Consider the following 17,764-nt stretch of genomic DNA (forward strand, 5'->3'; position numbering starts at 1 on the left):
CAAGGTGTGTTGCCTCAGAGGCTCCAGAATGTTATCAGGGACTTAGGTTCTTTCTGTCTTTTTACTCTGTAATCCTTGGCAGCTAGAAAAATGGCTCCCATGGTTACAAATACCACATGCAAACAAAACTAACAGGAGAAAGGGGACTCTTTCCTACTCATCTTTATTTCAAAAGCCAAGAAATCTTTTCTTCTCCTTTTCTATTCCCTACCACTCCAAAAAAAGAAAAAGGACCAAAACTTTTTTTAAAAAAATTTCACACATCTGGCTAGCCTGAATGGAGTCATATATACACCCTTAACCAACTGCAGGCAAGGATTGGCTTAGGGTACATAGGTTGCCCCTTGAGACATGTGATTTGGGATAATCAGCTGAACAAAAATCCTATGCTTTCATTGAGGAAAAAGAGAAGGGTAAATGGCTGTGGGCTGGCAATAAAATACCTGATAAAATCAAGAAATTGAGGTTTAAATATATTATTTAAAGTTATACAGGTAAATTCACAGTTGGATCAGATTGGTGAACTGAGGTAGAATGTCTGCCCTTTCTGTAGGTTTTATATTTTAAGTGAATAAGTTCATATTAGTGCAAAAAAAAAAAGAGAATATCATTGGCACACTAAAAATTAAGTGATTTTGAAATATAGAAAGCAAACGTGACAAAGAAACAAAATAATCATATACAAACAATACAACTGCTTATATAGAAAATCCAAGAGAATCTACAGGGAACTTAGAATCAGTAGAGGAATTCAGCAGTGTTTCTAGGGAAAAAAAAGCAAATAAAAATTAATAGCAATCCTTTTCACTAGCAACAACCAATTAGAAAATATAATTTCAAAATATGTTCATAATTTGTAAGACTTAGAAAATTACAAATCGTAATTGAAAGTCAAAAAAAGGTCCAAGTAAAGATATTAGTGAATGGAAAGACTATCATAAAGATGGCAGTTGTTCTGAAATTAATTAAATTCAGTAGAATTCCAATCAAAATCTCAACATGAAATCTAACAAATAAATGCTAACTTTATTTTAGAAGCATGAATACAACCTTAAAGAATCATGAGAATGAACTTGCCCTGTCAGATACCAAGATCTAAAATCAAGCTTTAGGGCGCCTGGGTGGCTCAGTTGGTTAAGCGACTGCCTTCGGCTCAGGTCATGATCCTGGAGTCCTGGGATCGAGTCCCGCATCGGGCTCCCTGCTCAGCGGGAAGCCTGCTTCTCCCTCTGACCCTCCCCCCTCTCGTGCTCTCTGTCTCTCTCATTCTCTCGGTCTCAAATAAATAAAATCTTTAAAAAAAATAAAATCAAGCTTTAGAAATTAAAACAATGTGGAACCAGCATAGGCATAGACAGTTCTACCAACCAGAACGTCATAGAGAACCCAGAGACACACCCAGATGTATAGAAAGACTTAGTAAGAGACAGAGGTGGCAGTCAGTGGAGAAAGGATGGCCTGTATAATAAATGCTAGTACGTTGGACTGTCCTTGAGGGGGAATAATTAAATTAGATTCCTTATCTCATACCATCCACAAAAATAAATTCTAGGTATTTTAATGATCTAAATGTGAATATGAAAAGATTTTTGTGGCTAAGGGGAAAAGATTGATGTTTGCATTAAAATTTAAAACTTAATAAGATAAAAGACAACATAAACAAGGTTAAACATAGACTCAGGGAAGATATTTGCAACCCTGTATAACTGACAAGGATTAGTATCCAGAATACATCAGATTCATAACGTTGTGTTCATAATACACTTACCTTGCTAGATTGATACCATCTGTTTACTTGTTGGTCAGGTCCTCTCATTCCTCCTTCCCTCTTGCCAAACACAGGAAGTACAGGCATCTCATAGGCAGGAATTTAGGACAGTGCCTAATGATTTGGGGGAAAAAAGGTGCAAACTCGGATCTACATCATAGTTTCTTTCTTTTTAATGGATTTTAAGATCAGTTTAAAAGCATATTTCTTGACTGTAAGTATATCTCATTGACTGGAATGTAGTAAACAAGGAGTAAAAAGATTCTAAGATTTTAAATTTGATTATACAGTTATGAATAATCCCCAGTTGGGGGACAGGGGGAGGAAAAACACCCTAGGAAACACAGAGATTCATTGGTTGAAACTTTTAAAGAACAGCAAAAATGAAGGAGGGAGCTGGTGATGAAGAAGAAATACAAAGTTGTAATGAAGTCTTTAGGTGTAGTGTCTGCTCACATGTCAAATAAGCAAAGTCTCAAAAAAATATATCCATGATACCAGTAAAGAATTCTTAAAGTTCTATTTTGAGAAAAGGACAACAGCAAAAATGGGTAGACCTGCTGCTTGTAGGAAATTATGTAAGATTGGCTCATAAAAGATGTAATTATTCTGTTCTAGTTTTGTATTCTTCTTTTCCAGCCAGGGTCTTCATACTCTCAAGAAAAGAATACTATGAAAAGGGAGAGTAACATTGGAGACACATAAAGAAATGTGATATACTTAGCCATCTTAAAACAAGCGAAATCCACATGTGTTATGTGTTAGAGTACTGGAGAAATGTGTGGATCTGGTAGAAGAACCACTATTGATTATTTTTTATATATTAGAGAAAATAGAAGTGACCAGAAAGTAGAACTAAGATCAAAGGGCAGAAGATACAGGGAAGCTAATTTCACCTCTAGAATTTCTGGCAATGAAAACTGCCTGATAGAAGAATATCTTCTTTAAAAGAAACCCTTTGGGGGGCCTGGGTGGCTCAGTCAGTTAAGCGGCTGCCTTCGGCTCAGGTCATGATCCCAGGTTCCTGGGATCAAGCCCCGCATCAGGCTCCATGCTCAGCGGGAAGCCTGCTTCTTCCTTTCCCACTTCCCCTACTTGTGTTCCCTCTCTCGCTGTCTCTCTCTCTGTCAAATAAAATCTTTTTTAAATAAATAAATAATAAATAAATTAAAAAAATAAAATAAATCCCTTGTCGGGGTACCTGGGTGGCTCAGTCGGTTATGCATCTGGCTCTTGGTTTTGGCTCAGGTCATGATCTTGAAGTCATGGGATCAAGCCCCATGTGGGGCTCTGCGCTCAGATTCTCTCACCCTCTCCCTCCGCGCACGCACGCTCTCTCTCTCTCTCTAGTAAATAAATAAAATCTTAAAAAATAAATAAAAGAGGGGCTCCTGGGTGGCTCGGTCAGTTAAGCGACTGCCTTCAGCTCAGGTCATGATCCTGGAGTCCCCGGATGGAGTCCCATATCGGCCTCCCTGCTCGGTGGGGAGTCTGCTTCTCCCTCTGACCCTCCCCCCTCTCATACTCTCTCTCTCTCTCATTCACTCTCTCTCTCAAATAAAATAAAATCATTAAAAATATATATAAATAAATAAAAGAACTCCTCGTCAAGAATTTACACGGTGGCTAAATTAGGGTTTTCAGTCTTGGCACTATTGCCATTTTGGGACAGATAATTCTAGTTATAGGGGGCTTTCCCATTCATTTAAGAATGTTTAACAGCATCCCTGACCTTTACCCATTAGATGCCAGTAGCAACCTTTCCCCAAGTTGTGCAGCCAAAAGTGTCTTCAGACATTGCTAAATTTCTCTTGTGGGGCAGAATCATCCCTGGTTGAGAACCTCTAGGCTAGATAATCATCTTTTAGGCTTCCTATGGAAGGACTTCTTGATAAGGCATTGAAAAAAAATCCATTCAGACAGACAAAATGTCAGCCAGCCCGAACTCTGGGTGTGTGTGTGTTTTATATGTGTAGGCTGAGTTTGTACTGTTCACTGGCCACAAGCCCCACATTACCTTTAATAATACAAGCCTTTTGACCTGGCCTTTATAGACTTTTGAATTTATGTCCCCAGCTCTGAGGACTCCTGACCTCTCTCTCTCCTCCCACTGACCAAAAGTCAAGATTTCCAAGGAGTTAAAGGATATGGTGATCCTTTTGGGAAGACTTCCTAGGAAGAATAGAACTTGACCTGCTTGCTAGATAATGAGTAGCATTTTAGTAATCAGAGAGAAGAGGCAGGTCAGAGTGAGACAGCTGTATTATACAGCATTAGTCAGGTTGTACACAGAGAGAGGAGAGGGGGAAATGAAAAGAATTATTTCAAGGGCAGAAATAGATAAATTTTTCTTTAACAGAAAGTGCTTTAGAATAATTTCTTCTACTTCTAAAAATAGCCTAAATAGGCTATTTTCTAAGGTTGTAATTTATTTCCTAAGGTTATTTTCTCATTTTTACTACTTCTCCAGCATCTTTCCTCCATCCCCACCCATTTCATTCTCACATTATCTCACAATCAAAGAATATATAAAGCTGTAAGTTTGGAAACCCAACTCCCACTCACTCCCCTGGCTATGTTACTTCTCTTCGTCACTGAGATTAATGTATTTTCCCCTATCCTCATTGCCTCGTCTTCTGTTTCTAGATTTGCTGTACTTTCTGCCTTAAGTTAACTCTACCATCCTTCTTGCCACCTGGCATTCTCATCTTTCAAGGTCCCATTGAGTGCACTCATACTCTTGGTCCCTGCCTTCCTGCTCTTGGCTAAGTGCCTTGTAGATGTCTGGATATGCAAGTGTAGCACTCGTACGTGGCGCCCTTCTGTATTGGCCTCTGCCACTCAACAGAGAATTCCTGGAGGACAGAGATTTGCTCACTTCTGTAGCCTTCAAACCTTATGTATTACCTTGCATATACTTAATTTTTTGATAAATCTTTGTAAAATTAATGGTTTATTTAAACTTATGTCTGTGGTCTGTAGAATTTAAGAAGTACGTAGATTTTTGTACTTAAGAGTCCCTTTGACTTATCTTTTTTTTTTTTTTTTAAGATTTTATTTATTTGAAAGAGCATGAGCATGAGCCGGGGGGAGGGGCAGAGGGAGAGGGAGAAGCAGGCTCTCCACTGAGCAGGGAGCCCAACACGGGGCTTGATCCCAGGACCGTGGGATCGGGACCTGAGCTGAAGGCAGACCCTTAACTGACTGAGCCACCCAGGCGCCCCAAGAGTCCCTTTGACTTTTAAAACCATAATGTTCATATCTTTATTTTTTAAGCGATTCTGAATGTTCTATCCTATTCCATGAATGCCTGAAAGTTTTAATTTTTACATTTATAGTAAAATGAGCTTTTCCCCAAAAAACAGTTTGTTTTCTGATCTGATGGGAGTCAGAAAATTAATGAAACCAGAATTAAGAATTGAGCTGTTTGGAGATGGGAGATTTAATCACTGCTCACAGCAATTTGGATTCTTTTATAAAACTTTCACAGTCTTTCTAGTTTGCATCTCATATATTAAAATATATTAAATGTATTAAAATATAAAATATATTAAAATATATGGAGTGTTAATATATTTATTAGTAATTTATGTTATAAAGTACCATATAAATACAAAATAGGATTGATATTGTTATTATCTCTCTGAACAGTTTATTCACATCAAATGATTGAGCAAGAAATTCTTTAAGCTATAGATTGTTTATCAGGAAATATCACTTCCCAGGATGCTTGTTTTGTTACCTGATGGAGCTAAGGCATGGCAATGCCCTGAAATTCTAAGCCTGATACAGACAGCATCTTCCAAACTAGTGTTCCATACAAAATTGTTCAGGAGATAAATGTTAATGTGTGTCAGGGCAAAAAAAAAAAAGGTTCGTGAAAACAAGTTGCATAGTATATCCCCTTCTTGAAGATCCACAGTGTGCTTTGGCCAATTAAAGTCTCATAGAATTACTGCAGTAAAGAAATCTGTTTCACCTTGTGTAACCCATCATTTCCAATACTTAATACAGCACAGCATGCTATTTTCCTGGCACATCTATTAATATCCTGCAGAACAGTGTTCTTTAGAACACCAATTTGGGAAATGCTGGTCTAAAGTAATTACTTCTTCTAGTTAAATAAATAGTCTATTTTTTCAAACCATTTGTTTCTTACATAATTCTCCCCAACGAATGAAATCATGTTGGATTTCCCCAAATATGTACCCATCCGACAGTCAGCCTCCAAGTGAGAAGTACCTCAACTTTTCCATTAATCTTCCAGACCTTTGTAGAATGTGCCCTATTATGTACCTACTTTTATACTCAGAGTAGTTTAAGTTGTAGGGCTGGTGTTTCTTTTCTCTCCATTATTGTACTTATCTGAAATAACTAAGTATTAGCATGATTTTAAAAGTGTGATAGATGGGGGTGCCTGGGTGGCTCAGTCGGTTAAGCATCCAACTCTTGATTGCAGCTCAGGTCTTAATCTTGGGGTTGTGGGTTCAAGCCTCACATTGGGGTCCACACTGGGCGTGGAGCCTACTTAAAAAAATAAAAAATAAAAGTACAATATATGTATGTATGTGTGTATATACCTATGTGCATATATATATGCACATGTGTATGGATTCTGCTTTTAAATGCTCTGTCCTATTTGGTGTTCTATAGGCAGGAAATATTTGATAAATGTTAGGAATTGCCAGCCTTTTGACAGATAAACATGGGAAATAATCTTACTAAACCTGTAATACTAAAACTTGTTAGTAATCAATAAAAAGTCTGTGCTACTCTGTAAGGGCCAAAGTATATGTTTGTATGTAGAAATATGATATCTCATTGTTCCATTTTTCTCTAGTTGATCCACCAAAATCGGCAAGCTATCTTGAACCAGTTTGCAGCAAATGCTCCAGTTGGCATCAATATGAGATCAGGCATGCAGCAGCAAATTACACCTCAGGTAATGTGAGAAGACCAGACATTGTTAGTACTTCTTTAACCCAAGCTGTGTTTCTTAAAGTGTTGACTTGAGTGTCCGAAATGATCTGTGAATTGATCTTTTAAGGTAGTAGGTCAGCTTTCTTCTAGAATGAATTTATAATCAACTTGTGATACCCCTTACTGATATTTGATCTAAAGCCAAGAGTCCTTTGTTTGGTTTTATTGGTGTTGTTGTCATTGCTATTAGATACCAGATGAATCAGTAGAACACTCTTATTGCTATCCTGAATAGGGCCAGTAATAAGACTCCTAGATAAGAAACTGTGTGAATGGTACCTGAAACCTGATCAAAACTCAGTCACATTGCTGAGTGATCTTAACTACCTTGTGTTCTCTGCCTCAGTCTGAGCATGAGCAGTTTCTGTTTTTTATTTATTTTAACAATCCTTGTACATGAACCCAGGGCCATTGAAACTTTAAACACAAAAAGAACTAGATAGCCTTCTAAGTCTTGTCTGGTACTCACTCCCTACTTAACTTCCACACATACTTTAGTATTTTTGTTTCAACCACTTTTTTATGTTTTCTTAACCAAGGTGACACAAAAATTTGAGAGATGAGGAATTTTAGACAGGACTCACACACAAAACTTTTCTCCATAAAATGTATCTAGATGGATTTGGGGCAAAAACAGGAAGCCAACCGTAACCAAAAGGATAAATATTGACAGAAACTACTGTTAATGGGGGCACCTGGGTGGCTCAGTCAGTTAAGCATCCAGCTCTTGGTTTCAGCTCAGGTCATGATCTCAGGGTCTTGGGATCAAGCCCCCTGTTGGCTCCACGATCAGCATGGAGTCTGCTTGGTTTTCTCTCCCTCTCCCTCTGCCCCTCCCCCTCTTGCTCTCTCTCAAAAGAAAAGAAAAGAAAAGAAACTGCTGTTAAGCAGCAGATACTGGCATCTTCATGGATTCATACTTGGGTTTCCATGTCTTAAAAATCTCAGTGATTAGCTCATGCAAGGGTAATTGGGTTATAAGGAAATAAGACCCCACTTTTGGAATTCACGTAAAGATGATTTCTATTAGAAAGTCATATGTCACAGTTTCTTCTAGATTGGACTATATCTAGTTGGCAAGTTTAATTTTGAAGGAACTATATGCTTTGATCAGATCCTCAATCTGAATTGAAATTTTCTGAGGAAGGCTTTATTGACTGCCATGTTGCTTTCCAAGTTAGATCAAAAAGTGATTTTAACCTAATTTTACTGCTGCTTTTGTCATTCCTAGTATTATAGCTATTAAAACATACTCTAACACCTGGAGTAGTCTTTACTGCAACAATGTTATAAAATAGTTGGTGGGGCCCCCCAGGTAGCTCAGTTGGTTCAGCATCTGACTCAGGTCATGATCTCAGGGTTGTGGGATCAAGCCCCATGTCTGGCCCCGTGCTTAGTGGGGAGTCTGCTTCTCTCCCTCTCTTTCCCTCTCCCTCTGCCCCTCCCCCTGCTCATGCTTTCTCTCTAAAATAAATAAATCTTTTTTTTTTAAATAGCTGGTTCCATTTATTTCTGTTTATTATTTTATTTCTAACTATTTTCTTTTTCTTTTTTCTTTTTTTAGATTTTATTTATTTATTTGACAGAGAGAGACACAGCGAGAGAGGGAACACAAGCAGGGGGAGTGGGAGAGGGAGAAGCAGGCTTCCCACTAAGCAGGGAGCCCAGTGCAGGGCTCCTTCCCAGGACCCTGGGATCATGACCTGAGCCGAAGGCAGATGCTTAACGACTGAGCCACCCAGGCGCCCCTATTTTCTTTTTAAATAACAATTTGTTTGCCTTTGGATCCTGGATTTCTGATTCTTCCTTTTTCAAATGGTATTTGTAGGGTTTTCCAATTGTAAAGATAATGCATGTTCATTATAAATAATTTGGAAAATACAGGAAAGTATGATGAAGAAAATTAAAATCAACTATAATCACATTTTGTTCATTTAAGTAAAGTGGAACAAATGATCTCAGTAAGAAAAGAAGGGAACTAAGAAACACAGTCAATTTTGGGGAAATGAAAAAGAAAAAAAGTCTCCTAACAACCTAACGTCAGATAAGTTCGAAGTCATAGTGATAATTGCTACATATTTTGTTGCCCCAAGCTACGAGGCTTTATCCTGTAAGCTTTCCAAAGTAGGTGGTGATGATAACAATATTAATAAGTGAGGATTTGTTTTCTCCTCTCCAGCCACCCCTGAACGCCCAGATGTTGGCACAGCGCCAGCGGGAGTTGTACAGCCAACAGCACCGACAGAGGCAGCTAATACAGCAGCAAAGAGCCATGCTCATGAGGCAACAAAGCTTTGGGAACAACCTCCCTCCCTCATCTGGACTGCCAGTTCAAATGGGGAACCCCCGTCTTCCTCAGGGTGCTCCGCAGCAATTTCCCTACCCCCCAAACTATGGTACAAATCCAGGAACCCCACCTGCTTCAACCAGCCCGTTTTCACAACTGGCAGCAAATCCTGAGTCAACTTTGGCCAACCGCAACAGCATGGTGAACAGAGGCATGGCAGGAAACATGGGAGGACAGTTTGGCACTGGAATCAATCCTCAGATGCAGCAGAATGTCTTCCAGTATCCAGGATCAGGTATGGGGATTGCACCTCATAAGCATACATAATGGCCCCAGTGTTCCAGTGCGCGGATGGGAGTCAGGAGATCGGGGCTCCGGACCCCTCTCTTGCCACTAGTGGTTAAATGGTTGGAGGCTTATCACTCACTGATAGCTAAGATGATTAATCAGAGGATCCAGAAGGACCTGTCTGATTCTAAATTTTTTTGCATTTTGTCTGCAGGGTACATTCTCTTACTTCCTTACTTTCTGTCATGGATCCCTGTAAGAATCTTATGAAAATCCACTTCAGACGATGGGTTGAAGTACATTAACTCCAAATGTGCATACAGTTTTTTCATTATGTTGGAGACTTGGTTTTTGATAGTTTATAGGGGGATGACCCATCTTTACAAAGCGTCTCGGCTTCTCAATGGTGTCAGCACTCTTAGCTGCTTAAGTTGAAAGCTCGTCCTCTGCAGTGTCAGGAACTTCCTGGTTTCCAGAAGGTTTTTCTTTTTTAATCTTTTGTTTGCATTGTCTCTCTTCCATTCTCTTTGTCCTAGGTGATGATGTCCTTTTAAATTTTACTTCTATCACTTTCAGATTCTGATGGGTAGTGGCAATAAAACACATTTGATTAATCCACGATGTTTAATCAAACTTTGATGCAAAATTAATGGCAGATTCCTGGGGAAAAAATTGAAATAAATCCCTTCATTTTCTAAATGAAAGAAAAAGTAAATTATAAGTCTGCCTAAAAATGAATTTCCATGAGAAGACTGCTATTTGACTTGAATAAAATGCTGAGGATACATAGAGATTTTTTTTTACATAGCAATATGCTTATCAACTTTGACAGCCAAATCAATTTAGACTCTCATTCTGGTGGCAACAAGTGCTAAAATCCTTTGACTATTAAATTAAGTTACCCAGGGAGACTTGTGTCAGACAGCACCAGAATTCTCTAAGATCTTTTACTCAAAATTATGTCACATCACTTCCTTTGTCCTCAAGACAATGAAGTCATCTTTGGCTGGTTTATATCGCTGACACTATCTGTATGGGCAAGAAAAGGATTATAAATTCATAGTTTAATTACAATATTGTCTGAACCTTTTGAAGGCCACTTTCATGTGTCTTACGGCTTCTGTATGCAGAGAACTTGACAAGGCTTTTTCACTTTATTCTAACCTGCAGAAGTACTTCCTCCAACATTAGAAGACCTGAAACAAACAAAAAAAATGAAAGTACATTGAACTATAGTTTTCAAAATTATCCAGACCATGCTGCATGGAGAGGGAGTCCAAAAGGAACCAGTGGTTTCCCTCAGTTGAGCCCATGTCGCTGGGAGTCCAGGAAAGCCAGGGCAACTCGAGGTCTCAGGGCACAGGACCAGAAGAGAGAGAGCCACAAGGAACTGCAGGGATGTGCACAGGGTCCCACTCAGGGTGTGTGTGTGTGCGCGCGCACACACGTGCACAAACCAAGGCCAGGGAAAACCACCTAGAAAGATAATGGGGAACAATCTGCAAAGTTCGCACAGGGCCAATTTCTCTTCCCACCAGCAAGAATAGAAAACCTCATGATTCATGGGGTGTCAAGTAAAATACTCAGAAGAGTTTTGTCTCAGTAGCAGCCAAAATAAGCCCTAAACTTTGCTCTTGTCTCTTAAGGTACAAGACCCAAAAGAATTAAATTGTCTCCATGTAACCAACCCAGACAAAGGTTGAAAATATTTAAAGACCTTTTAGGGGTGTCTGGGTGGCTCAGTCAGTTAAGCATCCAACTCTTGATTCCAGCTCAGGTCATGATCTCAGGATTGTGAGATTGAGCCCTGCGTTGAGCCCCGTGTCAGGCTCCACTCTGGACATGGGGCCTGCTTAAGACTGTCTCTGTTTTCCTCTGCCCTGCCACCCCCTTTCACATACACTCGCTCTCTCTCCCTCTCAAAAAAAAATATATATATATTTAATTTATATTTATAAATATATATATTTTTACATATATATATATATAATTTTTTTTTTTAAGGACTTTTAAAAATCCAGCACCTAACAAGGTAGAATTCACAAGGTCTGGGATCTGGTCTTTTTAATTACCAGGCATGCAGAGATGCAGGATAATAAAACCAATAATGAGGAGAAAACTCTGTCATCAGAACCAACCCAGAAATCACACAAATGATAAAATGAGTAGACGGGACATTGAGACAATTAAAAATTATACATTTATTCCGTGTGTTCAAAAAGCTAGAGGAAAGCTTGAACATATTAAGTCAAGGACAAAATAAATAAAACCAAAATCAAACTTCTGGAGACAAAAACTATAATGTCTGAGATGAAAAATATACTAGATGGGATAAGGAGATTAGACATTACAAAAGAAAAAATTAGTGAACTTGAAGATACAACAGTGGACACTGTACAAAACAAAATCTGAAAAGATGGCAGATTTACTCCAAATTGATCTTATAATTCAATCAAAATGTCAGTGTGCTTTTTGGAGAAATTGACAAGCTTCTCCTAAAACTTCTATGGAAATGCAAAAATTTATATGGAAATGCAAAAAAAAAAAAAAAAAAAAACTGTAGCCAAGACAGTTTTGAAAAAGAAAAGCCAAGTTGGATGACTGTCGTTTCAAAAATTACCATAAAGTCACGTCAATCAAGACAATATAGTATTAGTACAGGTGTGGACATACGGACCACTGCAACAACCTAAAAATCCAGAAGTAAATTGTTAATATTATGGCCATTTGATTTTTAACACAATTATATCAATAGCTGCTAATAAACATCATTCTGCAAAGAAAGGAACAAACTACCAATAAATTCTACAGAATGGTCGAACCTCAGAAACATTATCTAAGTGAAAGAAGCCAGACCCAAAAGGTCTCATATGATTACATTTATATGAAATTGCCCCCAAAAGGCACACTTAAGGAGACAGAAAGCAGATCCGTGGTTGCCTGAGGCTAGGGGTAGGAGAGAGGATTGACTGCAGACAAGCACAGGGAGACATGCGGGGGATGGAAATGCCCAAACTGCACTGTGCTAATTTAGAGCACAGCTCTATAAATGGACTAAAAAATCATTGAGTTGTGCAGTTCGATGGGTGAATTTGAGGCTGTGTAGATGATATCTCAGTAAAGCTTAAAGAAAAAGGACAGGGAAAGAAAGAAGAACCCACAGAGATGACCGAGGCATGGACAACAAAACTCTTCTCATTTTTCATTTCACACAGGTGTTTGTCTTGCCTTTTTCTAACTTATTTTATTATGCAAGTAATCTGTCGTATATGTTCATGTATGTTTTTTACACTTAAAAATCCATGTAAGCAAAAAGAATAGAAAAAAATTATACATAATCCTGGTACCCAAATCAATATGTTAATGAATAGAAGGCATTCTTCCAAACTTATGTTTACTTTTCTGTCTGTTTATACTGAAATTTCCTGCCTTATTTTGAAGAGACTGAAATGTTTTCCCTACTCTATTGAATAGGCTATTTCTAACTATATTATGACAGATCCTCGTGGGGGCGGGGCAGTTCTCTTTTATGGGAATAATAAATTTATAGTGTATTCACATAAATTAATTTGTGTCAATTTGCAGGAATGGTTCCCCAAGGTGAGGCCAACTTTGCTCCATCTCTGAGCCCGGGGAGCTCCATGGTGCCGATGCCAATTCCTCCTCCTCAGAGCTCTCTGCTCCAGCCAACTCCACCCTCTTCTGGGTACCAGTCACCAGACATGAAGGCCTGGCAGCAAGGTGCAATGGGAAACAACAAGTAAGTAAGTTTTTATATATGAGCATCCCTGATCCCTGCAGCACATAAGAACAGTCATGCCTTCACAATCAAAATGGAAGAGTATTGGCTACTGGCATTTGCAAGTTGATGGAACTGAATTTTATGTGATAGCAAAGAGAGATAATGACTTCTAAATCCTTTAAGTTTCAAGTTATTTTTAAGGTAAATTTGTATGTTTACAGTGCAGGAAAGTGATCTAGTGGCCCCCAACCTTCCCATCCCACCGCCAGCATATCTGAAGAACTTGATCAACTCCTGTGTGTAGCAGAGCTTCCCTGGAACAGATACAGAAATGGGTACTTAAAAAAAAAAAAAAAAGTGTTCTTTATAAACACACTTAAAAATCCTAAAAATTTAAAGCAAGAATGGCTAAATATCAGAATTCACTAGAGCCTGAACAGCATGTTTGAAAGCAACAGCAGAGGTTTTGAGACTTCTCAGGCTGTTCTGCCTCAGCCAGCTTTTTGAATCTCTAGATTTTCAGTGGCCTCATCTTGCCCATTCTGCTTAGAATTATCTCACTAATGTCATTTTCCCCCCAAATCCTGGCTGCTGAACTTTTCACACTTCACTTGAGTTTTATAAGGCTTTTAATTAGGTTGTGTCTTGGTTCTAATGACAGGGAAGCCGTTTGATCTGACAACATAATAAGTAAGGCAGTTAAAGTTGAAAACTTAAGACCATATTCTCCTAAAGTTCACTGAAAGGTGAGAGGAAATCTTCCCATTAGAGAACTGTGTAGCTCTCAGTGAGGACTGTGTGTAAATTAGGTAGAAATGAAACTGTCTATATGACATGCAAGAAGAATTTAGTCTCCTAATATGTTCTAATCCCAGCTTCCTAAATTCACTTTAGATTCCACGGTCCATGATTATCGTTATTGCCTTAGAGACACTCTCCACTCCCTTGCCCAGCTCTCCCTCTGTTGCACTTGGCCCTGGTAGCAAAACGCTCCCTAATGAAATCCAGCTAAACTCTAGCTCCATACCTACATCTAAGCATTTAAATGTGTTTTGGAAAAAACACAGTCCTCCTGACAGGTCTGCTCCCCTTTACAGTTAAATTCTCTAAAAGACTCTAACGATTATTCTCTTTCTCTTGTTGACCAGTCAGGCTTTCATCCCTACCACTTTACCAGAAGTAGTCTTGTCAAGGTCATCAGTGTCCTCTACAATGCCAAATGCAGGGATTGTTGGTAGCATTTGACATATTTGAGCATTTATTCTTTCTTGAAGCTTATTCTTCATTTAGTTTCGGGAACAACTTTCTCTCTTGAGAAAGGTAACTCTCATCCTGTCTCTTAGTGTCCTCTGCTGGATCTTCCTCATCTCCCTGAGCTCCATTTGAGGGCCTCAGAGCTAATTCTATCTACTTGCTCCCTTGGTTATGCTGTCTACTTTACAGCTATAAATGCCTATCCCGATGTGTATGACTCCCCAATTTAAATCTCCAGCCCAGGGACGCCTGGGTGGCTTAGTCAGTTAAGCGTCTGCCTTCGACTCAGGTCATGATCCCAGGGTCTTGGGATCAAGTCCCTCATTGGGCTCCTTGTTCAGCGGGGAGCCTGCTTCTCCCTCTGCCTGCCGCTCTCCCTGCTTGTGTGCACTCTCTCTCTCTCTCTTTCTCTCGGACAAATAAATAAAATCTTTAAAAAAATAAAAGAAAATAAAGTCTATAAATCTCCAGCCCAGACTTCTCCCCTGAACACCATACTGTATGTACAACTGCCTAATCGACATCCCACTCAGAAGTCTAATGAGGCATTTCAAGCTTAACCTGATAAAATCTGAAGGGGTATTCTCCCCCAAAACCTGCTCCTCTCCTACTTTTGAACAACAGTGAACAACAACTTCATTCTTCCAGTTATTCAGAAGAAAACCTCTGTCTCCTCTCATATCCCACATCAGACAGCCCATCAGCAAATCCTGTCAGCTTCTTAGCAGCTCTCACTTCTTCCCTGCCCCATTTGGATATTTTAGTGCCAGCCACCATCATCTTTTTCCTGGTCTGTTGAAGGAGCCTCCCGTCTCCTTGCTTCCACCTTGCTCCTCTGCAGTGTAATCTCCACGTGGAAGTCAGAGTGATGCTTTTCAAACGTGAGCAGTATGGCAGTCCTTCACTCACAACTCACCAACTGACTCAGAATGGAGTATAGGGCCTGTGAAGCCCACATAATCTTGTTCCTGGGTCCCTTTCTGACCTCAGCTGCTATTCCCATCACTCAGTCTGCACACTGGTGTCTGTTTATTCTTCTGTTCCTCACATGTGCCAAGTACATTGCAAACTCAGGGCCTTTGCGTTTTTAAATCCCTCTGTCGGAATGTTCTCCTCACTGTAGCCACATGGTTTGCTCTCACACTTCAAGTCTCTCCTTAAATGTCACCTTATTAGATATAGATATTAAATGTCACCATATTAAACTTCCCTGACCATCATTTCTAAAACAACAGCAGTTTCCACCCCCTCATCCCTTTTTTCCCTTCTGTATTTCTCTTCATAGTCCTTACCACCTGACATATTGTGTGTTAGTCCGTTTGTTTGTGGTCTGTCTCCTCCAACTAGAATATAATCATCCTAAGAGCAAGACTTTGTTTTTGTTTACTTGGGTATGTCCATCCTTTAGAACAGGTGAGCACTTAATGTACATCTGTTGAGTGAATGAGTACAAAAATTCCCTGTCCTACCTCAGTCGCTTCTTGGGTTCAGATTCAAATGTGGGCTTCAGTTTTTGTTGTACTTTGTTTGTGTAAACTTTGACTTAGCCAAATCTTTTGAAAAAGAAAATAGTTGTCACCAAGTCTCCAAGCATTCACACTTGCTTACTTGCTTCATTAGTCAACACAGGCAACATGCATTTTGTGGCAAGCTACCATAGGGAACTGGGGCCAACTGCCCTTGCTGTCAAGTTACCAAGAGTCCAGTTGGTGACAGCAGTAAACGGAGAGAAGTAACACGTGAAACAAAGAATCATTTAGTAGAATGATGGAATAGAGTTCAGAGACGGTGTAATGTAATTCTTTCTCATGATCTCTCCGGTGGCAAGAAAAATAAAGGGTTAAACCAAACCTCTTTGTCCTGGAACAGTGCACATTTGTAATACTAGTTGCTAGGGAGTCTGAGCGCTTATTAGCATTTTAAAGGCTAGGAAAGCCTGTTGTTTAACCCTTTGTTTTTAGACTTACATGACCTGGAGCACCTCCCTGCTTGTTAATACCTCTAATACCTATGGAAGCCACTTCAGGTGGAAGTCTTCATCCTTACCTTCCCCCTCCCCACCATGATTTAGGGGCTTCCAAATACCTGGTGCTAGTGTAAGAAACTGTAGTAACTGCTATGGGCTAACCAAGAAAGCAGAGGGAGGGAGAATTTCTTTGCACATTGGGCCTAAGGTGCCGGTGAACCCCATGGTCCCTTCTGAGACCTAGAACAGTGATTGATGCTGCAGAGGGCTTGGTCTTCTTCCCATAATGGAAGAAACTAAAATGGAACTATTGGCAAGAGCAGTTTGAATGAACTTAAGCTAATATAAGTCCCAAGAATAAATGTGAAAAGAAATTAAATCCTAAACTTTTTTCACTGAGTATGACATCATTGCAGTCCTTGAAGCTTCTGCATGCATTAACTTAACATAGCCCTGAGTTGAGCCTCCACAGTGGGGATTTATGGATCAGTTGACAAATGAGCATTGTCTGGGGCAGAAATGTTCTCATTAGAAAATGGGCAGCAAACTAATAGGTTTTTCCTCACCTTTAGTTGTGGGGACACTGCCTCACGAGCATACACACTGTACAGACATTAATGGTTCAAAGATGTATTATTGACCATTTCCTAGGCATATAATTTTCTTTGAGCATTTGTGTTTTATAATTACTTGGGGAAAATTTGCTGCTTTTCTTCAGACATGATGAATAGGCTGTTTCTCAGTCTGTTAATTTTAGCATGATTACCTTAATCTACCAGAAACTATAAATGTCAGTACATCCTGTTTACCTCCCAGGAGCTAGCAAGGAATAGATAAGGAAAAGATAAGTCACTGATGGGGTAAATAATTTTTAGAAATCAAATTCTCCAGAATTAACATTAAAATAGGTAGAATTCTATCAGTAGTTTATTGTTTAACAACTGCTAATCTTAAAATATTTGGTGTTTTGTAGAACTTATAAAAGACACAATTCATATCATTTTCCTTTAGATGTGTATATCTGTATCATTTAGAATTTGGGAGTTCAGATATAAAGTTTCAAGTTGTATTTACTTGGAGGTTATTCCATACTGTTCTACCTACTAAGAGAAACAGTCCAAACTATAACAACGGTCCAGAATGAGGCCATAAAGAAGGAAGTCTGTAAAACAAGCCCTCTGAAAAACATAATTGCCCTTGCATTTTGCTTCTGGAAAAGACATAAAGCCACCTTCTGGCCTGAGAAGACCTTTGGAGTCTTTAAAAACATTACATTTGCCAAATAAAAATATCTGGTCATATTCCTCTTAGTTACAGCATAGTGAAAGCAACCAGAAGCTGAATCCTTGAGAAGCGACAGCAAGCTCTAGAACATTGAATAAAGGCCCTTGAATCTTAATGTGCATAAATAGTTAGAAATGCGACTTTCTGTGCCCACCCTCAGAAACTGATTCACTAGGGCTGGAGTAAGGCCTGGGA

At 39.2% G+C, this 17,764-nt stretch overlaps 1 protein-coding gene across 1 annotated transcript in view; it reads left to right on the plus strand.

The window, feature by feature from the left end:
- NCOA1 (nuclear receptor coactivator 1) overlaps positions 1-17,764 on the plus strand; it is a 104,518-nt gene that overhangs the window by 75,097 nt on the left and 11,657 nt on the right. The window contains exons 15-17 of the mRNA XM_021697776.2: positions 6,609-6,710; positions 8,928-9,330; positions 12,909-13,083. Coding sequence (XP_021553451.1) covers positions 6,609-6,710; positions 8,928-9,330; positions 12,909-13,083 — 680 coding nt within the window. The remainder of the gene's footprint in view (positions 1-6,608; positions 6,711-8,927; positions 9,331-12,908; positions 13,084-17,764) is intronic.

This window comes from Neomonachus schauinslandi, chromosome 10, assembly GCF_002201575.2.
Source record: "Neomonachus schauinslandi chromosome 10, ASM220157v2, whole genome shotgun sequence".
Classification (NCBI taxonomy): domain Eukaryota; kingdom Metazoa; phylum Chordata; class Mammalia; order Carnivora; family Phocidae; genus Neomonachus; species Neomonachus schauinslandi.